At 43.0% G+C, this 25,236-nt stretch overlaps 1 protein-coding gene across 5 annotated transcripts in view; it reads left to right on the top strand.

Annotated features, from left to right (window-relative positions):
• LOC145353846 (protein phosphatase EYA2-like) overlaps window positions 1–25,236 on the top strand; it is a 237,977-nt gene that overhangs the window by 62,790 nt on the left and 149,951 nt on the right. For all 5 annotated transcript variants that reach the window (XM_080204725.1, XM_080204728.1, XM_080204727.1 and 2 more), the window contains exon 2: window positions 16,637–16,761. In XM_080204725.1, the coding sequence (XP_080060851.1) occupies window positions 16,641–16,761 (121 nt within the window). In that variant the 5' untranslated portion in view covers window positions 16,637–16,640. The remainder of the gene's footprint in view (window positions 1–16,636; window positions 16,762–25,236) is intronic.

Here is a 25,236-nt window from a genome sequence, read left to right as displayed (position 1 = left end):
CCGTACAATCAGCCTCCAGGACAACACTCAGATCCTGAGCACATTTTATAAAGATGTGTTTCATTTGAGCCGCAGGTGGGTGGTCAGCTAGTCTTCAGCCAGCAGCCCCTGGACTGACTGGGGGAGTGTCTATAGATAAACTTTCACAGCAGAAGTCACATCTGATCTACATTAATCAATAAAGTATGAACATGCATTCACAATGGGGCAGACTGTGAGCATGCTGAGATAGGGCTGTGAAGTTCTTATTGCAACTGAGGCAATGGGGGGGGGGGGGGGGGGGAGTGGAGGGGGGGGGCAAGGTGGGGGAGGGGTGACATCCTTGTTATATGCCGAACCTCACTGGGGATTTAATGCATGACTTCTCTCCTGTGAGCAGATTGCTAGGAGCTACCTATTTTTTTTTGCAGGAATATCCTCCTGCTTACCTTGACTAAGCTGTTTTGCATGATGAGCAGGGAAGTTTCGGGGAGGTCTACATCCCAGCTGTTGCCCTGCGATAATGAATGACCCTCAGTCATTCTGCTGCTCTCCGTGATTGGGGGGAGGAGCAGATATCCAGGAGGCAGAAGAAAAGACCAAAGTAATACTAACCTATGCACAATGACGCTCAAAGAAAGCATTTGCTTCCAATCTGGCTGGTAGAAATGTGCCTTTCACATTTGGGTCCTAGTTTCATAAAACAAAATGTGCAACAGATGGACCCGCATTAATGGGAAATTTGTTTCGCTTTTATCAGATTTAAGTTTAATTGATTACTGCGTTTTGATGCTATTAGAAAGCAGGTGAGTGAAGGTCATGGCAATAAGTGAGGATTTAACCTGAGGCAGGTAGAAACAAACTCCTTAAGAATTGCGAAAAAAAGATCTGTTCCAAAGTGAAGTTGATTAGCAGGAAAATTTATTTGTTACGACCAACTTTCGACACATATGTATCGGGATTTTACAACCTTGCTGGGGCAAGGCTCATAAAATCCCGCCCGAGGCCAGCGGAGAATCCCATTCTACAAGCCTCGTCTGTCCTGGAATCGGGACAGATGAGACGGCAAAGTTCTGGCCATAGTAGCTATGGGAGGCACTGCTGCCTCACGGCGCCTGGGACCCAGGTTCAATTCCTGGCTCGGGTCACTGTGTGTGAATTTTATACGTTCTCCCTGTGTCTGCGTGGGTTTCCTCTGGGTGTTCCTGTTTCCTCCCACAATCCAAAGATGTGCGGGTTAGATGGATTGGACATGCTGAATTGCCCTTTAGTGTCGGGGGACTAACTAGGGTAAATGTATGGGGTTGCAGGAATAGGGTCTGGGTGGGATTGTGGTCAGTGCAGACTCGATGGGCTAAATGGCCTCCTCCTGTGCTGTTGGACTCTAATAGCTCTTGCTTCTGAATTGTGGTGGATCTGTTTGTTGGCAAAAGGATAACTATTGGAATTATTAACTATGTAGACTGTTCACCTTATTCAAGCAAACGTTTTTTGTTCAGATGAGTAAGGGTTAGTCATCAGATAACACATTTTAATTATGTCGATTCACCTGATGAAGGAGCAGGGCACAGAAAGCTCATGATTCCAAATAAACCTGTTGGACTTTAACCTGGTGTAGTGAGATTTCTTACTGGGCCCACTCCAGTCCAATGTTGGCATCTCTGCCTCATAATTATATTCAGTTTTTGTAAAACTGTGAGGTAATAATTACTCTGCGTAACCAGGTACAGTTTCCAATCAGCAACACTAGAGTTACTCATCATACCAGCGTGAGGTTCATGTTTATAGCAGGCTAATGGTGTCTCCCTGTACCTGTTTCTTGTTTAGCCAACAGGTAAGGATTACTCACTGCTTTTTATGCAGCATTTCTTTTTAATCAGGTTAGAAGAGTCTTGCTCACCTTGCGAGTCTATGGATCTTGCGCACTTGGCATGGTAATGTTCCTTATTCATTTGTGGGACATGCGCTAGCTGGACAGCATTTATTGCCCATCCCTAGTTCCCCTTGATAGTGGTAACTGCATGATATAATTTATTAGATCAGGAATACTGTCTATCTTTATTCAGCAAGTAAACTTAATTAGTCTAAACTTATGGGGTAGTATTTAATGGAACCTGTAAGAGTGGGAAACATGGCGGTTGGTGTAACGTAATTAGATGGAAGCCAAAACCTCAGTTTCCCAATGGAGAGCTGGGATGCAGGGAGTAGGTGGACGATGTTGCAGTTTTGGGTTGAGTCTCCGGCCGTCTGGTGGCAGCTTCCTATTTTCAAAACATACGCATTCCATGAATATTCATTGGGGTGGGATTTTCTGGCCCTTCCTGCCTGTGGAATTTTCCACTCCCAACGAGGGTGACCCCAGTGGCGGGTTCCAGGTGACAGGATGGGCAAGCAACACAAATCCCCATTGATTTCAGTGGTGCTGGAAGGTCGGACCCCGGTGGTCAATAGTGAGCCAATCCACCGCTAGAAAACACGACATAGATGAAGGGGGGGTTGGGGGAGGGTGGGGGCGGATGAGGGTGGGTTGGTGGGGGTGGAAATCCCAGGCCATTATCTTTATACCTTTTAAAATTACCTTCCAGATTAAGTCAGTAGCCCACAGGAAACTGATGGCACTGGTTTCACGATTGTTTAATTACACCATTTCAGCATGTCCATTCTGATTGAATTCATAGAATCCCTACAGTAGAAGGAGGCCATTCGGCCCGTCGAGCCCATACCAACAACAATCCCACCCTAACCCGGTAACCACACATATTTATCATGCTAATCCTCCCGAAACTAGGGCCAATCCACCTAACCAGCACATCTTTGGACTGTGGGAAGAAACCAGAGTACCCGGAGGAAACCCACGCAGACACTGGGAGAACGTGCAAACTCCACATAGACAGTGACTCAAACCAGGAATCGAACCCGGGTCCCTGGTGCTATGAGGCAGCAGCGCTAACCACTGTGCCATCATGTCGCTCCACCCCCCCACCCCCCACTGTGCCACTCCTGAGGGATGTAGCACAGGGGAGTGGAACAGGAAGCTGCCAGTTTGGGTGGAGTGCCAGGAATGGCTGGGATGATTTAGGGATGAGAGTCAAGTTGGATTGGACCATGAAGAGCAGCAAGAGGTAGTTGGGGGTTGGAAGGGGGCTCAAGGGTCATGGTGAGAGGTTCACTGTTGACAAAAGGAAGGTGCACAGTAATACCTGGAGGGACAAAGATGGTGGGTTCAAATTTGGAGGAGCAAGAGGGAGGTTGGCGGATTCTCAGTGGAGGGTAATTCTTGTCCTGAGGCTGTCCATTGCTCCAGACTATTGGTGAAGCTGGGACAAGTCCAGATCCAAGTGGGAGGAGGCTACTTGAGGGGTGGAGGGGGAGAGGAGTTCTGGGTGAGGCCAATGGGAAGATTTGAAAACCTCACTGTTCAGCTCCGTGGATGAAAGCCATGAACACACAGATGCTCACATCAATGTCTGCCTTCCTTCTACTGTTAACTTAGTGAACTTGCTGTGTGTCCGTTACATCTAATATCCTCACAGTCTCAGAAGCAGGAGAAGAGAATGTGATAAAAGAGGGCTGTTGCAGGCCAGCAGCTGGCTCCTAGCACCAGAGGGAGAGGCTGGCCAGGAAGCAAGCACCCAGGGGTGTATCAGAGAATACAGGCGCCAGCGTTTTTACCGCATGTTCAGGTCTGGAACTAACTAACTGAAAACGGCCGAGAGGCAATGCCAGATATAGCAGAGGTAGCCCGAGTAAGCAGTCACAGAGATAAGTTGTGTAGGATCCTACAGCAAGACCCAGTCACATGGATTTGATGGGGAGCCTGTGCCAGTGGTGTTGGTGACACTCAGTATTTTCACCAGCAGTGGTTTTCAGGGAGCCAAAGGCTGTTGAGGAGAATTTGACAGACTGCCGCACCATGGGTACATAAAAGGTGGTGACCAATGCCCTCTTCAATGATGTGAATGAATTCATCGAATTCTCCACAGGTGAGGGCAGCTGCTTTGGGACATCAGATGTTTCCCTAGAGGCCGTTGACTGCACCCGTGTGGCTATTAGAGCTCCCTGGGGTCAGCCAGCAGTATTTGTAAATCACGGGTTCTTCCATTCTTTGAGCATACAGCTGGCCTGTGACCACAGGCAAAAAAATCATGCATATCTATACCTGATACCTACGGAGCCCCTCAAGATACATTTTGCCCAACTTTTCGTTTGATTTATTATTGTCAGTGAAAAGTATTGTTTCTTGCCTGCTTTACAGACAATTCATAGTGTATATAGAGGAGAAAGACAGGAGAGGGGGCAGAACGTAATATTACAGTCATAGTTGTATGATGGGTCTTTCCAACAATTGTCAATGGTTTCATGGTTATGAGTAGATTCTTAATTCCAGATTTTTTAAATTGAATTCAAATTCCACCATCTGCCAATAATGTGACATATTTAACTGTGACAAATTGAACTTTTTAAACACACCCAGGCTATGTGTTCTCAAAGTCGTACATTTCCTATTACACCCACATGCCTTACCCCCTTGTTCTTGGGTTAGGCACTTGCTTGAAGGAGTGACGGACCATGACTGTGAAGACTGATATATTATCATCAGTGAAAATACAGTGACATACTTAAGTTTGCAGAGCACATGTTTAATTTGGCATTATTACAATACAGAATTACTCTTAAAGTAATTGAAGTGGTTGGTTGGTATGAGTTCAGAATCCTTGTAGCAGATTTGCTGATCTTGTTAATACTGAAATCCACTTGAAGCTCATTGGTGCCGTTTTGTAATGTGTAATGTTGGAAGTGGGGATGTGTTAAAAGTGCAGATTTACAACCAATTCACTTTCACGCTGCATTTTATCTTAAAATTAACAAACAACGTTGAATAAATTATTCACCAACTGAGCAAACAGCAAAATGCAAGAATGTTCAAGTGAATTGAAATCTAATGTTCAACCTTTAGAAGAGACGCTTCTCATGCGACGTCTAATTCTGAGATTAATTAACTGTTTAAGCTTTAATAATATAAAGGTTTCACAGTCAAATTTACTTCAGTCTTCAGGGCAGGTTGTGGGCCAGTAGCAGCCCAAAAACCAGAGGGTGCTGCACTTACCACCTTGTTCCTGCTCCAATCCTATCCATTGGTATTTTTTCCTGGGGTTTATAAGACCAGAAGATCATAAGACATAGGAGCAGAATTAGGCCAGTCGGCCCATCAAGTCTGCTTCGCCATTCAATCGTGGCCGATATTTTCCTTATTCCCATTCTCCTACCTTTTCCCCATAACCTCTGATTCTTAATCAAGACCCTATCTATCTCTATCTTAAAGACACTCAATGACCTGGCCTCCACAGCCTTTTGCAGCAAAGAGTTCCACAGATTCATCATTCCCTGGCTGAAGAAATTCCTCCTCATCTCTGTTTTAAAGGATCGTCCTGTTAGCCCGAGCTTGTGCCCTCTGGTTCTAGTTTTTCCTAGTAGTGGAAACGCCCTTTCCATGTCCATTTTATCTAGGCCTCGCAGTATCCTGTAAGTTTCAATAAGATCCCCCCTCATCCTTCTAAACTCCAACCAGTACAGACCCAGAGTCCTCAACCATTCCTCATATGACAAGGCATACTGTGGCCTGGGTTTTTTGCCTGAAACAGACAGGACGCTCATTAATGTATGCAAATCAGGGTCCTTTGCTTTACTTAGGTACCCTGATTGAAATTTCAGAGCGTAGGTATGCCCCGTGCAAACTCCCTCATTTGCACTGGGTGCTGAGCTGCCCAACTGATGGATCTTAACGAAACTGCTGAAGGCGACGCACAAGACGGTGGGCCAGGCAGGGCAGAAGCGCTCAACCCGGGCTCACAGCCTTGCCTGGCCCACACCATTTTGTGGGAATATCATCTCCAACACCCCCTCTTTTTCCCCTTCCCCACCCAACCTCCACAACCTCTAGCTCAGCAAACTTATTTGCCTCGAGTGTCTTATCCAATTCCCCTTTGAAATCATTTTTTGTCTTTGTTTTCAATCATCCTCATAGGTGGTAAGTCTCCAGGTCATTGCGTCCAGGTCATGACGTAAAAAAAATGTTCTTCTTCACATCCCCCTGCATCTCTTTCCCAGAACCTTGACCTGCTTTGCCCCTACTCCTTGTAGTGTAAGATGATGGATGAAGCTTTCCTTTGTCGGTTTTATCTAAATCTGTCCCAATCTTGTAGACCTCAAATCTCCCCTCAATGGCCTTTGCTCCAAAGAGAACAACTCTCATTTCCAGCAGGGTTTGCAGCTTGGGAGGATTAAGAGAGCAAATTTCAGCAGCAAACCCTAATTACAGCATTTTTAATTAATTGGAAGAAGTGTATGAACACATCAAGATTTTGTTTACAAATGCATCTACATCAGTGCTTACAAATCACCCTAGATGCATTACATGCAAAAATAACTCACACAGACAGAAGTTTATATTATCAAGTGGGTTCCTGTGCCAAAACTGCAAGAAACATGTTAGAGCAGACATTGCTGAGAGCACACAAAATCAGCATTTGCAATAAAATTTTTAATTTTATCAGTTCTAAATGGAGGATGCTCAAGTGTTCACTTATTTAAGAAATCCATTTATAAAAGTGTGACAACTGAAGTACAAAATGGCAGGATAAAAGGTGGTACCGTGGCTAGCACTGCTGTCTCACCGCGTCAGGGACCCAGGTTCAATTCCGGCCTTGGGTCACTATCTATGTGGAGTTTGCACTTTCTCCCTGTTTCTCCGGGTGCTCCAGTTTCCTCCCACAATCCAAAGTTGTGTGGGTTAAGTTGATTGGCCATGTTAAATTGACCCAAGTGTCGGGGGATTAGCAGGGTAAATATATGGTGTTATGGGAATAGGGCTTGGGTGGGGTTGTTGTCAGTGCAGACTCAATGGGCCAAATGACCTCCTTCTGCACTTTAGGGATTCTATGAAAGAAGTATGGTTTTCTTTCTCTTAAAAAGTGTCTTTTTTAACAGAAAACAAATTAGTTGTGTGGCCAGTGTAGTTTAGTTTGGACAGTGCCACCTGTTTGTTGAGATAAGAGTAGGTTCATGGCGCTTATTAATCTCATGGCTGCGTGCAAAGTAAATGGAACAATGGCTAGAAAGGTGAGCTCTGCTCCAAGTGACTCTGAGACGACCATATGCTGTGGATGTAGTCACAGCAGAGGGAACCTTTTGAAGTCGCACACAGCTGTCATCTCTTGTGTTCTGTTCTCTGACTCGAGTCTGGAACACTCCTGCAAATGCCGAGTTCAACTATTTCATCGCATGTCATTGCCTCGGGCTCCAAGAATCAGACCCCACAAATGTCTGAGTCACATGGCAAGATCATATTGTTACATTCAAAACCAGTTGTCACTTTTGTCTTCAGCTTCTGTGGGTGAGGGTAACTTTCTGCAACAGATCAATGAGATAATGTAATTGTATAGTTTCAAGCTGTAGCACAGAGGGAGTCATACAATCTCTTTCTTCTTACTTTGTTCGAATGTCCACCAATATATACCGGAATAACCTAAACAATTGCAAGTTCTCGTCTTATAAAGGCGTTTTTCTTGTCTCTTCTGGACTGGAGACTTTTTCAGGATGTTGATTGTCACTGACCACTGTCACAAAACACATGTTACTGACAACTATAATGAAACAATAGCCAAATCATATTAGGACAGAGTCCAAACCAAAAAAAAATTAACCTCGTCTTTTGCCTTTCAGTTTTAAAACAATGTTATATTTCTAAGTTCCTTTGAAAATCTAAGTATGAGAGCAGCTGGGCTCTGAAAGTCATGTCACTCTCAGAACCTCAATTTGCTCTAGGGCGTTAATGTTGCAAATCATCTGACAGATTGAGAAAATGTTGCGAAGCAGATTCAAGCACATCCCTTGTGAGCCAAAGGTCCCATGCACTCAGAATGGAATAGGCGTGTGTCCTTTATTCTCTGAATAGAACCATTTGCAAGCCCTCTGCTCTCCAAAAGCTGTTCTGGTGCATCACTATAATCATCCAAACACCCACCAAACGCAAGTCACACTTTTAGTCGTAATTCCTTTGTTGCAATTCAGGATTATCCCAGCACTGCTGTTGTGTTTATAGCTCTCTGCTGGTTTTCTTAAACTGACTGAGTCTCATTGATCCAAAACCTGCATCTTTCTTACAGGCCGTGAGGTGGTTAACCTGAGTACGTTTGCATGTACCCTCCTAACATTCAGAATATTCCTCACTGTTGCTCAGGAGATGCCCTACTGCATCTGCCGAATGTTACCAAATATTGGAAAACATCTTTTGCTATAACTATTGGGTCAGATTACTTTACATATTAAATAATACATAGTAACAGAATGAAACAGCAATCTAGGGAGTCAACACAATACTTAGGTTTAGTTCACAAGGTTTTCATACATCCTTTTTTAGAGACTATTTCTTCAGAGTCTTCCAAGTGACAGGACCTTGTGTGAAACTTCCATGATTGCCACTTAGTGGAGAGTCCAAGAGCAATGTTGTAACTGAATGCAGTGGTACTTTAGTAAAGTGGTTATGTTACTGGACTAGTAATACTGGTTTAATGAAATGGGAAGATGAGTTCAAATCCTACCAGGACAGTTGAGGTGTATTAAATAAGTATGGGACTTCTTTTTTGAGTAAGTGATCAGTAATGGTACTCAATGGCATATCAGAAATGGTACTCAAAAAAGTAACAGTAATGGAGACCATGAAACTACCTTGTTTTTGTTCACTATTGTTCTTTAGAGAAGGAAGTCTGGTGTCCTAACCTGACCTGGCCAAGTCCGCAGCAATGTGGTTGACTCTTAACTGCCTTCTGAAATGGCTGAGCAAATCATTTCCCTGACATAAACAGACAGGAAGAAGTGTCGAATTGCCATGGCATTTTCTGTTGAAGGTAGACAGAAAATGGGAAGGTACCTCACAGGATGTCACCCGTCGAGAGAACAGCAGTTTAGACAGCTGCTAAAATAAAATTTATTTTTACCAGTGTCATAAGTAGGCTTACATTAACACTGCAGTGAAGTTACTGTGAAAACCCCCAAATTGCCACACTCCAACACTTGTTTGGTTACACTGAGGAAGAATTTAGCGTGGCCAGTGCACCTAACCAGCACATCATTCAGACTGTCGGAGGAAACCGGAGCACCCAGAGGAAACACACGCAGACACGGGGAGAATGTGCAGACTCTGCACAGACAGTGACCCAAGCCAGGAATTGAACCCAGCTCCTTGGCACTGTGAGACAGCAGTAATAACCATGTACCACCCATTGTGACTGTGTCTGGATTTTTGCCACTACCCCTGTACATTTGCCCTAACAGGTCAATCACTACTCTACTGTCTAATTCATATATGTTAAATTACAAATAATCTGTTAAATCCAGCAAACAATTTTTTTAAAATCTTGAAATATGGAATTGAGTTTGGAAATCAACATGGAAAATCCATTAAGGACAATTGTTTTTTACTAGTCCAACAATCTCAATTTTGACATTTTCACCCTTGAGTTCATCCTTCCATGATCTCACCATTCTCGATCTCTGAAACCTCTCCAGCTGTATGATACTTAAACTCTGCGATCCTCCAATTCTGACCCATTGCGCGTTCCCAGTTTTCTTCACTCCACCATCGATGGATGCGTCCTCAGTCGCCTAGGCCCTAATCTCTGGGATTCCCTTCCTGAATTTCTGTCTTCATAATCTCCTCCTCTCAGAGGCTTCTTCAAACTACCCCTGGGAATAAGGTCCAGGTCCCCTCTTCTAATGTCTCCTTACACGGCACTATGTCAAATTCTGTCTGATAGCAACCTGGTGGAGCATTTGGGCTGTTTTACTACACTCAAAGTTAGTTATAAATGCAAGATAAATGTTGTTGAATATACTGTCCAGTTGTAGCCCCAGTTATTTATATTGGTCACCCCTACTGCACAAAAACATGGCCCTTACAGAAAGACAACTGGCTGAAGCCAATTTTTTAAAATCAAATTTGCTCTAACTAGTTGACAGGACATAAGATTAAAATGTGGAGTTTTCCCAAATTAATCAGACCCCTGTCTTACATTTTCATTTCACCCACCCTAATATGCTAGCTTTATATGTTCTGGAAACTTGACTCAACATGTTTATAATCCCTCTATGTCTTCAGTGCCTTCAGATAAATAATTAATTGTTACATTATAGGATTATGCATCCACATATTGAACTCAATTTATGCATCTACTTGCAAGGTATATCTTGCATGACTGGGGTATTTAGTTCAGCCCTCCATTCTGATTCAACATAATTCACTATGAAATGCAGTGCTTTTTCATTTTTCATTCATTCATCATGGCAAAATGACAAGCACAATTGTTTTATCACTGAATTTATGGAAGGACATGAGATTTTAGCTGTTTCGGTCTTACACCTCCACAATAGCAACATGATTTTGTCAGGGTCAAAGGTGGACTTATGGCCCTCTGTACTTTCTTTCTATTCATTCGTGGGACATGGACATTGCTGGCTGGCCAGCATTTAATGCCCATCCCTAGTTGCCCTTGAGAAGGTTGTAGTGAGTGCCCCCTTGAGTCCACATGTTGGTTGACCCATGTTAGGGAGGGAATTCCAGGATTTTGACCCAACGATTGTAAAGGAAGGGCAATATATTCCTAAGTCCGGTTGGTGAATTGCTTGGAGGGCAACCATGTATCTACTGCCCTTGACTTTCTGGGTGAAAGTAGTCATGGCTTTGGAAGGTTGCTGACTAAGGATCTTTGGTGAATTGCTGCAGTGCATCTTGTAGTTAGAACACACTGCTGCTGCTGAGTCTGATGGAACCCTGGAGACTGGCCGCTTGTACTAGTGAAATATGTTGAGCTGCTGCCCATTCCTGCAGAGACTCACTTGGTGGCTGGCCCACACGCCAATGGAACAGGGACGCTATTTCACCACACCAACAGAGTGCTTAGCGCAGCTGCCCATCCCACTGAATCTTCAAGAGCCCAGCTGCCTACACCAGCAATGCTTCAAAGGCCAATCCCCCATGGTGGCACCTGGTGACCAGCTGACCATATTTAAATGCCTGCAGTCAGGATCAAAGCTCGTGTGGTGCACTGTCCATTTGCATTTTCTTTAAAATTGCAAAGGGTTTCCTAACTAGGCCAGCAGGCCATTAATTTGGGCTTTTTTTATTTATCGGTGTCACAAATAGGCTTACATTAACACTGCTATGAAGCTACTGTGAAAATCCTCTAGTCACCACACTCTGGTGCCTGTTTGGGTATACTGAGGGAGGATTTAGCATGGCCAGTGCACTTAACCAGCACGCCTTTCAGACTGTGGGAGGAAACCGGAGCACCTGGAGGAAACCCACGCAGACACGGGGAGAATGTGCGTACTCCACACAGACGGTAACCCAAGTTGGGAATCGAACCCGAGTCCCTGTGAGGCAACAGTGCTAATAGCTGTGCCACCATGCCTGCCCTATTAGGACAGATGAATACTGCTTGTTTTCAAATAGCCATCCAGCGATAGGGCCTGGCAAAGATTGCAGTACGTCAGTCATTATGGTTAATCAGCTGGTCAGTCTTTCAATCCTATTTTTAAGCTCTTGACACCCCATTAACAACAATTTTCCCAAAGTGTGAATCTGCCCCAATGTATCCAATGCACTGTACCTAGAGGAAATCATTCGCTTTCATACAGTCAGATCTTCACATTCTCAGGACATCCCAAAGCACTTTGCAGAAACCAATTACTTTTGAAATATAGTCAGTGTTGTCTCACTGACAGAAACTGCGGTCATTTGCACGCAACAAGATCCCATAAGCACTAACCAGATACGTGGTCAATCACCCTACTTTGGCAGATGTTGGCCGGTGGTTGACTGAGACTTGGGTTGAATACTTTGACCAAAAAGGCAGAACCTTTATCAATATAACCCACCTGCAGTATGGCACTGGAGTGCCAAGCTAGGTTAGGTACTCAATTCCTGGATTAGCACTCCAACCCACTGACACTGAGGTCAAACACCTCTACCAGACACCTTTGCCGAACCATACTGGGAACGTTGGCGGCTGATGCCATGCATGCTATGGCCAGTCTGTTCATGTTCTTGCCAGCCAAGCCAGTGATCCGTAAAGACACCATTGGAGACTCCTGCATGAAGATAAGTTTTAAAGATCTTGGCTTGGAGATTTGGCTCAGATGCAAAAGTTTTTTCTAAGTGCAGTTTGCTTAGGAAGGTGAAACCATTGCCAAGGATGCCAAGGTTTAAGTGCAAAATGGGTTTGTTAATTATTTCTAAATGCATTGAGCACAAATGGAATTTGGGCAATCTTTTAAGAAGCATCACACTACAAACACAGTGGTTAGCACTGCTGCCTCAGCTCCAGGGACCCGGGTTCGATTCCTGGCTTGGGTTACTGTCAGTGCGGAGTTTGCATGTCTCCCCATGTCTGTGTAGGTTTCTCTGGTTTTCTCCCGCAGTCCAAAGATATGCAGGTCAGGTGCATTGGCCATGCTAGATTGCCCCTTAGTGTCCCAGGATGTGTAGGTTAGACAAGTTAGTATGGTAAATATGTGGAGATATGGCCTGGCTGGGATTATTCTCGGTGCAGAGTCGATGGACTGAATGGCCTCCTTCTGCACTGTAGGATTTCTGTGATTCTAAGATGGCCCTGCAGGTAAAAGTGGTCTGTGCCACTACTCAAGTTCACTATTATTGGAAGTGTTCACTGGGTTTGCTTGGAAACCTTTGAGAAAGCTCCAAAAATTAAAATGATCCCATTTTTTAGAACAAGGCCATTGTTAGGCAAAGTTTAAAAGATTTAGAATTTAATTTTTCCAATTTACAGAGATAGTGACTGTACACCAATATAACTAGCAAATGGGTTGAATCATTATTTTTAAAGTCATGTTCTGCTTTTCAAACCCATCTACTCACAAATGGTGCTCAGATTAAAAATGCATATAAAAGCAAATTGATGCGGGTGCTGGAATCTGAAACCAAAAGAGAAAATGCTGAAAAATCTCAGCAGGTCTGGCAGTATCTGTAAGGAGAGAAAAGAGCTGATGTTTTGAGTTCAGATGACCGTTTGTCAAAGCTCAAAAATGGATTTTTTTGTATGCATAAGAAATGCATATTTTATATTCATTTTATATGCATATGCAACATAAAAATGCATATGTTTTGTGATAAAGCCACTTTCTCTTAATTAATTAACTGCACGATGCTGTCTACCTTGAACATAGAAAGGTATATTTTCAAAGCAAACTTAAAAACAAATGCTCCAAAGTATTGCCAATGGTGTCTGATCATTGGAAGAATTGGCATGTGGCAATATGAGAATAATTTTAAGAAGAATCTCAATAAAAGCAAACACTCGTCAATCCCAGTGCAATTCTGACAATTGGGGATTTTGTGCCCTGATCATCGAATGTGCCCAAAGCACAAATTTTAATTGTGGAGTCAAGGGAAACAGAACTACTCCGACTGGTTCTATGTTAAAACATTGTGTCACTGCCAAGTAACTCTCCTCCAATCCTTCTGATTGCCGCCTGCTTATTCCTACCCTAGGCTTTTCCAACATATTTGGCCAACATCTGGTGCAGGATATTTTGGCCCTGAAATTTCCATTTACCAACTTGAACATTGGTTCAAACTGCATTTTTGACACCATCCTACAATATCAAGAATATTTTCCATAGCTACTTCTTTGTCTGCTTCTGTAAGATTACCTCTTTTCTTGACTGAATAGCCCAAGTTTCTCCAGTCATTCCTCAACTCAGACTACTGACACTGGAGCTCATCAGTGTGCCCCCTTTTCTTAGCACTGCCTCCAGCCCTTGCACACTGATTATCAAGCAGAACTGGTCACCACACTCGATCTGCAATCTAACCAGAGCAATGCACAGCATAATGGCTCCTGCTCTGACCAAGATTGCAAGAAGCTACAAAGAGTTGTGCACGTAGCTCAGTCCATCAAGCAAACCAGCCTCCCATTCATCGACTTTCTGCTGCCTTTGAAAAGCAGCCAGTCTAATCAAGAACCCCACGCACCCCAGACATATTCTCTTCCACCTTCTTCCACAGGGAAAAAGATACAGAAGTCTGAGATCACATACCAACTGACTCAAGAACAGCTTCTTCCCTGCTGCCCATCAGACTTTTGAAAGGATCTACCATATAGTAATCCAATCTTTCTCTACATTCTAGCTTTGATTGTAACACAATATTCTGCATTCTTTTCTTCTCCCCTATGTACTCTATGAATAGCATGCTTTGTCTGTACAGCATGCAAGAAACAATACTTTTCACTGCATCCCATTATATGTGACAATAATAAATCAAATCATATCAAATCATGACTTCCTCTGACTTGATGACTCTCTTTCCTTCCATCACCAACTATATTTCTTGCACAACAAGCAAAGTACTGATCACATTATTATGTTTGTCCATCAGAGGAGATCACTAATGAGATCTGGGGCTGTTGCATCATAGAATCATGGAATCGCTCCATTGCAGAAGGAGGCCATTTGGCCCATCAAGTCTGCACCAACCACATTCCCGCCCAGGCTCCATCCCATAAGAACATAAGAAATAGGAGCAGGAGTAGGCCATCTAGCCCTTCGAGCCTGCCCCGCCACTCAATAAGATCATGGCTGATCTGTCGTGGCTCAGTTCCACTTTCCCGCCCTCTCCCCATAACCCTTAATCCCCTCTCTTATCAAAAACACATCAACCCGCGTTTTAAAAATATTTAGCGAGGCAGCCTCCACCACTTCAACCTTGTAGTCGTTAGAGTTTAGAAGAATGAGGGGAGATCTCATTGAGACGTATAAGATGATGAATGGGATGGATAGGATAGAGGTGGAGAGACTCTTCCCGCTCAAAAAAGACAGTAGGACTAGGGGGCACAGCCTCAAGATAAAGGGGGGGCGGTTTAGAACGGAGTTGAGGAGGAACTTCTTCACTCAAAGGGTGGTGAATCTCTGGAATTCTCTGCCCGTTATCCCACGTATTTACCCTACTAGTCCCCCTGCCACTAAGTGGCAATTTAGCATGGCCAATCAACCTAACTTTGGACTGTGGGAGGAAACCAGAGCACCCAGAGGAAACCCATGCAGACACGGGGGGAATGTGCAAATTCCACACAGTCAGTGACCCAAGCCGGCAATTGGACCCCCGGGTCCCTGTCGCTGTGAGGCAGCAGTGCTAACCACTGTGCCACTGTGCCACCCCCAACTGTATCATTGCACTGTTTGCTAACCTGGTGCATTGTTCCCTTAACTGTACTCCAGATTCATGGTAGATTTCTTTGTCATAAATATCACGCAAAAACGGTGCTCGGTTTAATCAGATATCCACCATAATTAGCAATTCCAATGATCCAACGGCTACAAATCTACTTGTTATCTAATCTTCCATTCATTCGCTGGTGTAACAGTTGTCCTTCTGCAGATGAGATAGTTTCGTTACTAGTAATAAAGAAGTTTCCTGTGGTTGACTGATGCTCATGCTTTCAACAGTAGTTGAGGTTTGTTTGTTGATTATAATTAAAGGGAACATAGTCAAAAAATATAATTTAATGAGAGAGCAGTGACTCAGATTTGGTTTGTGGAAAATTGCCACAAAATGACTATACACAAACAGCAACCATCAGTGAGGTTTCGCCTGTGAATATCCCTTTAGGATGGATCAATGAATATTTATAAGAGCTAAGAGTATTTCTTTTTCTGTTTGTTGGCAGTAAACCTGTAACAAAAATGAAACTGAAACAATGTGTGTTTGTTTAAATGTGGAATTAATAATCTCTAATGCTCCTCAGGGAGCTGCTACACTAATGTCTATAGCCAGTCACACGATGATTGAAGGTTACTGTAAGCCCAGAATTCAATACACCTCTCCAGTCATTCCTCATAACTCAGGTTTCCTGCACTGGAGATTTCCACTGCAGTCCCCAGCAAAATTTCTCCCCGCCAAGTTAAGGCTTGCCATGTTGATATTTGTACAAGCATGCTGTGAACGTTTTATTGCAAATCTAGGTAGTAATTCACGAATTTCAGAAAACGCAATGAGTGAGGCAAGGGAAGTTTTGCTGTTAACAAAAAGTGACTGCAATATCACTAAAGCAATCACTTTGGTTGGCATGGTGGCACAGTGGTTAGCTTTACAGCACCAGGGACCTGGGTTCAATTCCTGGCTGGGCCATTGCCTGTGTGGAGTTTGCACGTTCTCCCCATGTCTGTGTGGGTTTCCTCCGGGTGCTCCAATTTCCTCCCATAGTCTGAAAAATGTGCTGGTTAGGTGCATTGGCCATGCTAAATTCTCACTCAGTGTACTCGAACAGGTGGCAGAGTGTGGCGACTAGGGGATTTTCACAGTAACTTTGTTGCAGTGTTAATGTAAGTTTATTTGTGACTAATAAATAAGCTTTATTTTAACTTCTCAATTCAATTATGCATCTAGATTTCAAGATTTTTAGATCTCTAAACTTCTGGAGGAATGGTTTTTGCATTTTTGTTTTCCAAAATACTTTGGGAGTTCATTAACTTCTCACGGAGACTTTCTGGTGGTGATGTTGAAATAATTTACTTGTAATTTGCATAGTTGTATATGCCGTTGAATGACTATCTTACACTTATTGTTAACTTTCTCTGCCAGGTGCATGGAAATGTTAGATTTGGTGATCCCTCACAATCTGACTGGAAGCATCGAGTGTCCCAACAACTCAGATTTCAACAACGCTCAGATTAATAACACCTCAGTCACATCAAATGGCAAAGAAGGTAGGAGAACAAATTTGACAGGTTTGTTTGTGGCTGGAAATGTTTGGAAGGTGGGAAAATGACAAAAGAAAGATGTTAGAGTTCTTCGAATGTGGCACAGTTGACATAACAAATAATTGGAATCCTCTTAAATCGGCCATACAAAACTATAGGGAATATCTTTGCATGAAAATATTCATGGGCTATAAAATGAGCAATGAATTACATGAATCATAGAATAAAAGATAATTCTTATCCTCTTGAAATTACTCCTGTTCCACCTCAACCTTTGACTGGAGGCTTGTGTAGAATTACCCAAAAAAATCTTAAGTGCCCAACGGGTAGGAAAACGGGAGATTTTTCTGCCTGTTTTTTTGGGCATACTGAGTGGGATGGATTTCCGCCACTCTGTACTCCACAAAGTCCGGTAGGGGATTCACACCAGTAAGGGTGAAGCAGGGCCTAATCTCACCTAAGAAGTTGGCATCAATGCACTGAGCGGGCCACTGCGCATGCACCGATCTGTCAGTGGGGAGATTGGCACATGTGCACTGGCCCCTGTCCCCATCAACAGCATCCCAATTGTCAGCTTTCCGATGCCTTCCCCGCACCCCCACACTGCCAGCCGCTGGTACCCCCTCCCCTGTTGCCAGTCTCCATGACACTCCCCCCCATCACCGACTTCCTCGAGACCCCCATGACCAACCCAAACTCCTCCACTCTCCATAGACAGCCCAACCCCCCCCATTCCCCATGGCCAGTCCCAATTGCCTTCCTCCCTCTCTCCCCCAGTGATCCCAAATGCAGAATGGCAGTAGTCTCTCCACCACCACCACTAATCAACCCCACCCCCTTGGCACTGCCCAAGAAGCATCGCCCAAACCTCCCAGGGGGCCTCAGTGGCCTCTGCTTGTTTAGCAACATAGTTCAGCTTCAACAAATGAATTGGCTTACTTTTAACAATTGAGCAACTCTTAAACAGGACAAGATACAATTCTTAACTGCTAACCTCCCACTATGAGTTCCAATTCAAGCAATATTCGTCTTGTAGACTTAAACCCCCTCTTTTTTTAAAATTAGTCAGCACAATGTAAGCTTACTTGCTTATCTCAGGTTAACAGTCCTAGAACTGTCAGAGTACTTCTGGAGAGAGAGAAAGAGAGAGCAACAGAGACAGAGAGACACATCTTGCTTCTTTCTGAACCAGGCAGTATCTACATGTTTAAAAAATGAAAATGAAAGTGTGTATCTTCCCTGCAAGCTTAGCTCCTCCCAACACATGACTTTGTCCCTGTCAATCAACGTAATAAAAACTCTACTCTGAGACCCTAGGGGAAGCCTAAGTAAACACAAATGCATTTGTTCAGCTTAAAACAAGCACCCCGGGTACTCATCCTGTTCTCCCAGCTGCCAATTTAAAGGATTTCTTGGATAAATTGATACCTTGCAAACCAGATCTGAATTTTAAACATATCCCTTTCAAGAATCATATTATAAATAAGTTTCTTAAAGGCACAGTATCATCACATTATCCAAAAATCTGTTGATATCACTCTCAATTGTGCTCAGTAGTTGAGAATCCACAGCTGTTTAGCATAGAGAATCCCAAAGAGTCACAGTCCTCTGGGTCGAGATGTTTCTCCTCATATCAGCTGTGAATAGTTGACTATTTATGAACCCGAGTTCTCTCTCCAGACAGGGGAAACAACCGCAGAGTGTTTATGTATTGACACTGTGACCACCATATTCACAAAAATATTTCCAGTGCTTCATAAGAATATCATAAAAATGCCTATCAGGTTGACATGATGTCCTAGAAGTTCACTGGCAATGTACCCATCTTTGTACAAAAACAGGTATCTGTGATTCCATGACAGGTAGGAAGTTTGTACTCAATAAATGTTGAAATTAAGCTCCCTGCCATATAGGTCTAAGGGCAACCTTTGGCTGTGCCTGAAATCTTTCTGTTACAATCAGATGAACAAAGGTGGAATAGTGCCCTTCTTTTCCCACTCTCATATGGCCACAACAGAATTTTAAAGAACGGCAAAAACGGAATGAAAGCTGGTAAATCTCAGCAGGTCTGACAGCATCTGTGGAGAGAGAAAAGAGCTAATGTTTTGAATCAGGATGACCCTTCATCAGAGCTGACAAAGAGTCATCCAAACTCAAAATGTTGGCTCTATTTTCTCTCCACAAATGCTGTCAGACCTGAGATTGTTCAGAATTTTTCTGTTTTTGTTTCAGATTCCAGCATCCACAGTATTTTGTGTTTAATTTTTAAAAAAGGATATTTTTGCCAATTCAGTGAGTGTTTAATTGTCAAAGTGCTGTGGCAGTAAAGAATGCACACAGATAGATTTTCTTGTAAGGTTTTAAAAATTAAAGATAATAGTGTTTATTGCATTTAACTTAGTCAAAGTAAAAATAAAACATTCGCTCTGACTTCCACACATATACACAGTCAAGGTATACACAGACACACACACACACACACACACACACACACACATGCATACTCACACATAAATTATAGAACATAGAGAATAGATAGAATAATTTATTTAGAGTCCAATGATAGTTAAAGATGTATGGGTTTTGTAGCTTGACTACTTGGATGGAGTCAGAGAAGGCTTGGTGGTGACTCAAGATTTATTGTGGAGGCAGTTTAAAGATACTAATGGTAGATTGATCTTTATACCTAGTGGCAACATGTCCTGGATTGTTTTTAAAAAAAACTCTACCTGTGACACATGAACGGTCAATAGCAGACAGGACTCAAACTTGAAAGATGGGTAGAGGGAGAGGGAGAAGAGAGTTTCCACTTCGGGATCTTCTGCTCTCTGCCTCGTCTGTTCAGATCTATGGCCTGGGAAAAGCATTTTCTTGAAACACCAAAGAATCTTCACTAATTTATCCCATGATCTCCTCTCATCAACTTCCCAGTTACCCAAATATGGTCATGTGTATTCCAGGAGTATACTTTTGACTTGATTAGATTATGACTGGGGGAGCTCCTTTCTCAGAGTTCATTGTTTGAGATGATTACATCTAATGAGTCGTCCCTATCCAGTGGAATTAACCAGGTGGTTGTCTGGATGTGAATGTGTTGGGAGATGATTCCATTCATGTTTCTTCAAGATAATTGGCTCCGAGACTTTCATGACAGATTGACTCCATACTGGTGACTTTGGAAATTATAATTTGATTTCAGGCTGTTAACACCCAAGCAGTAGTTTTCTTAAATCCAAAATGTAATTATTGATATGAAAAATGGCTTTTCATACGTGAACAAAGGGTCTGAAGTATGTTATGACCACCCCTGTGCAAACTTGGGCTATAGCTTGCACTGGGTCAGATATGTTCAGGGAAGTCCAGTCCGGGCATCACAAAATAGAAAAGTTTGTAGGAAGTACACACGCCTAAATGTGCAATCAATATTTTTGCCATGGGCTGCCACTGGCTCACATCCTACCCAGTATATACTTTGTCCATCTTTAACGATGGCCCTCTTCCAATCATGTCCCCACCCAATAAGCCCCTATCCTTTCCCAGATATCGCCCTCCTGACTGCTGTCATTTTCCAGATCATCTTCCCCTTCCTCCAATGTGTGATCATATCCTGCCTAAAACAGTAGGGCAAAAGTTTATTTCATCAAATAATTCATCAAATTGTTAATGCCAGAGCAAGATTGTCCCCAGCATACACTCTAATACTATCTTTTACTCTTGTTCTGTAGTTTTAGACCATAACTCTGGCCCCTTTAAACCTTCTAGTAATGTTCTCTTTGAATCTCTTACACCCCATCTGTAACTGTAACACTACATTCTACACCATCTCCTTTCCTTCTCCCCTATGCACTCTATGAATGGTATGTTTTGTCTGTCTAGTGCGCAAGAAACAATACTTTTCACTATCTCCAAATACATGTGACACTAATAAATCAAATCAAATAGTTGTATAATTCTGAAACCAGTGGGTACAACACAAAACTGCCTGTTGCTCATCATCTTATCCAAATCATCATCTCATTCATTCACAACAAATTACCATGAAGGAGAGGACATTTGTCCCATCTAGCTCGGGGCTGTGTCTAACTTTGTGTAAATGAATTCATTCAGTTTTTTTCTGCCTTGACCTCCCTGCTGAATTTGGAAACTGCTGATTTTCTCTTTGAATGCTTCAGCCAAACTTGCAGTCATTGCAGTAAGTGGCAATTACTCTCATTAGCCGTCGAGTTTCATTGTGCTGGAGTTACTTATTAAACTGCTTCCCTCAAGGTTAATTTAGTTTATAATCATTTCCCCAAATTTTCCTCAGCGCGGGGAAGCTCTCAATATGCAGTGCGCTGTGTTAAATAACCACACAGAGAGATTTTATAAACATTGGAGTGTTTTATCCATGTCACACAGGCATATGTAGCGGTACAATGGTTAGCACTGCTGCCTCACAGCGCCAGGGACCTGGGTTCGATTCTGTCTGTGCAGAGTTTACACATTCTCCCTCTGTCCGCAAGGGTTTCCTCTGGGTGGTCCGGTTTCCTCCCACAGTCCAAAGATGTGTGGGTTAGGTGGACTGGCGATTCGAAATTGCCCCTTAGTGTCAAGGGGATTAGCTAGGGTAAATGCGTGAGGCTGTGGGGATAGGGCCTGGATGGGATTGTGGTCGGTGCAAACTTGATGGGCTGAATGGCCTCCTTCTGCATTGTAGGGATTCTATGATATTAATGTCCTTAAAATTTATACATTTTATGATTAAAGTGCCTGCAAAAGCGATGGAAGAGAGTCCACTTGTGTAACCCGTCCCGTGCCCACGATTAATTTGTGAGAAAGGGTTTGTGGCTAACCTCAGCACAAGTGAAATATGCTCATTTATGAATCACTATTTCAGTTAAAATCCAAATTCCTGAACTGTGCAATGTAAAGTGTTGCAACTTGCAACCCGATGTATTCACCTGGAATAATCGTCTATTCAGAAAACTCAATGACTCACAGTGAGAATATATCATTCCTGGAACATTAGCTCTAGTAGGGACTAGTCCAGAATCCTCAGTGCATGTCACACCACCACTAACACAAACATCTGATCGCAACATCATTGACACAAGTGTAGGCACAGCTTGCCAATCTTAAATACATAACTTGGCACTCAAAGCTTTTAGACATAAATAGCTCCGGTGTCAGTGTATTTTAACCTTTTTACCTCACAGACAAAATACTCTTGTTAAAGGCCTGGATTCATATTAAAATCCATTCATAAATGGCAGCAAAACAGTGGGGATCAGTGGCCAAATTTATTCAACATATAAGAGACCCAATTCCTCACATATTAGCAGCCTGAGATAGAGTTTTGCTAATGAATGGTTCTTGCCTATGTATACTGCAATGATAACAAGTGTATGGACAAATATTTCATTTGTTTTCTTTGTTTTTAGTTACATTTTAATTAAGATTTTTAGAATCACAGAAAGCACTATGAAGCACCTCATTATTTTATATGATCTGTCTTTTGATTCTCTCGAGTACTAACTGTTCTCCAATTTCCAAACCTCCTTGTCAGAGTAAAGTGCAACTTCCCTGGGTCAGTTTTGGCTTTAAATTCCACTGTTTTCCATGAGTTTCACGTGCTTTGTAACTGACTATCTCTGCAGTCCTTGAGGCAAAATCTTTTCTGCTGCTGTTTGTAGCTACTCCGACCATGGGATCTGCTGTCATGGTACCTCACATTCATCTGTCTTAAGTTGTCCGCATACATCAACTATAGTTTGTCTGCAATCACTCTGTGGCATTTGTCATCCCACCATGCCTAGGTTGACTCCTCTTTCTATTGCCCCCCCACTTTGTCTCCAGAAGAGATCCCTATAGCTTTTCAGTCTGATTAGATGGCCAAAATACTGACATTTTCTTTTCTCAGTGTCACATTTTAGAGTTCTTTCAATTCTCACAATTTCAAGCACCTTATCATTGGCTTAATGGTCTCTATATTGAATTTTTAGCATATGCCTTAGCATTCACATTTCAAGGGCCTCTATCTTCTTATCCACTTTGGTAGCAAAAACAGGAAGACAGATTATTATCTGAATGATTATAAATTAAGAATGGGGAATGTGCAGCGAGACCGGGGTGTCCTTGTATGCCAGTCACTGAAGGTAAGCAAGTAGGTACAGCAGGCGGTAAAGAAGGCACATTGTATACAGTCCTTCATAGCGAAAGGATTCGAGTACAAGAGCAGGGATGTCTTGCTGCAATTCTACAAGGCATTGGTGAGGCCACACCCAGATGTATAGTCTCCTACCTGAGGAAGAGTGTTTTTGTTATTGAGGGAGTGCAGTGAAGGTTTGCCCAACCTGATTCCTGGGAATGCGGATCTGATGTACAAGGAGAGATTGGGTCTGTTAGGATTATATTCGATTGAGTTCAGAAGAATGAGGGAGGATCTCATAGAAATCTATAAAATTCTAACAGGACTAGACAAGGTAGGTGTAGGAAGCATTTTTCTGATGGTGGGGGAAGTCCAGAATCAGGAGTCATAGTCTACGGATACAAGATAGATCATTTAGGACTGAGATGAGGAGAAATTTCTTCACCCAGATAGATTTGCAATTTGGCTCACTCTCTGCTAGAAATGACATATTCAGGGGCTTGTCTTGTACAAACAAAGAGAACATTTCCAGGCATTATGCTTTTTGTACGTAAACAAAAACACAAGGAAACAACAGTTCCCTGGGGTAGTCCCCAGGCAGTGCCACGACCAAAGTCAACTTACCTTTTTTGAATTTTAAATAAAGTTTGGGGGATAACTTTTCCCTGGTGCATTCTGATTGGGCAATATCTTGCCCAATCAGAACCTAGTCGCCGATCAATCAGCACCCTTTTCTCATGCAGTGTATATTGATGGTCCCTTTGAAATTTGGTATTCTTGCGCCTGTTCTGATGAGTGTAGGACAAGACGCTTGAACAGCATGTCTCAATTTTCAGCAATGCACAGATCTGTACTACCAAGCAATCAAATTCATAGTTCCAACAGTGGGGGTTTGGTAGAGTCCTGCTTAACCTCCCCTCTCTCCACCAATCACTTTGGTCGGCCAATTTGTTGTTTCATGACTTAGTCAAAACTGACTGCAAATAATTCACTTGCTTAATTCTTGATCATAGTCATACTACAGTTTTGAGTCTGAATTGAATAATAATGTGGCATTGGAAGAGACTTTAATTCGAAACAGAAAATGTTGCAAATACTGTGGAGGCCACAAAGCATCTGTGGAGAGCTGCTATTTTAGGTTCTTCAAGGCCTTCTGGGAAATTTTTGAGATGTAATAATTTTTAAATTGGTGCAGACAAGGAGATTTCACTGTGGTGGAAGGAATTGTCCCGTTGACATGCTGAGGGGAGGGGAGGAGATGATGTGTTTGGAAGTGATAGAAATGCAGAGGAAGTTCTGTTGAATGTGGGGGCGAGTTGGAGAATAAAGTGAGAACAAGAGAAAGGGTAAGATTGAGAGGGTAAGTGTAGGAAACAGAATGGACACAGGCAAGTGCCACGCTATCACAGCACAGGGAAACCCTCAGTTGAGGTAAAATGAAGACACAGCGGAAACACAGATATGGAAAGTGGACAGTTTGATCCACTCCTCAATCACCATGACCTCCTCTCTCCTCAGTACCTTTTTGTACAAGTGCAGGAGATGCAAATTTGTCTTCTTACCTCCTCCCTTCGCAACATCCAGGAACCAGGTATTTCTTCCATGTAAAATAGCAACTTACTTGTAATTCTTTCAATTTAGTCGATGTATTTTCTACTCACAATGTGTTCTCCTCTACAGAACCTGTCTGTTGACTCCACATCCATGCGCCTAAGCTTCCAGTGACTTGTCATTTTAAATCTCCCGCTCTGATGTCTCTGACTCCAGCCGCCAATGCAGTTCCAATGAAGCTCGATGTGAGTTTGGGGAACAACATATCAGCCGGAATTTTCTGCTGCTGCTGCAAGCGAGTACGGAGAATTTGGCGCTCAGGCAAATCTCCGGCCACTGCAGCGGGACCAGAAAATCCCGCTGGTGTGAATGGCCGGAAAATTCCTCCCCATTATCTTTTGCTGAGGCACTTTACAGTTTTCCCGGATATGATGTTTCAGATCGTAACCTTTACCCCATTTTTTCAGACAGCAGATATTGGCCATGATTCTGCCATTCCCATTTACACCTCCTCCAGACCCATCTTTTCGTTTTCATTTATCGCGTTGTCATTTTTCCTTGGCCTTTCATCACCTTGATCATTTCACCTCGCCTGGTTCCACCCTATCTGAGGCCTTTGCTTTTGTTCTTTACCCTCCCCCTCCCCACCCCTATTCACTTCCTCTGAACTTGCTTAAAAGCCGCACATCTCTAATTTTTCCCAATTCCAATGAAAGATCATTGGCCTGGAACATTGGACTGAATTTCACCAGCCATTTCTATGCCAAATGCAGGCAACTGAGGTAAGCTTAGATGGGTGTTTT

Source organism: Carcharhinus amblyrhynchos, chromosome 16, assembly GCF_965287045.1.
Source record: "Carcharhinus amblyrhynchos chromosome 16, sCarAmb.v2.hapA, whole genome shotgun sequence".
Classification (NCBI taxonomy): domain Eukaryota; kingdom Metazoa; phylum Chordata; class Chondrichthyes; order Carcharhiniformes; family Carcharhinidae; genus Carcharhinus; species Carcharhinus amblyrhynchos.
Note: the sequence above shows the minus strand (reverse complement) of the source record. Positions and strands in the feature narration are given on the sequence as shown.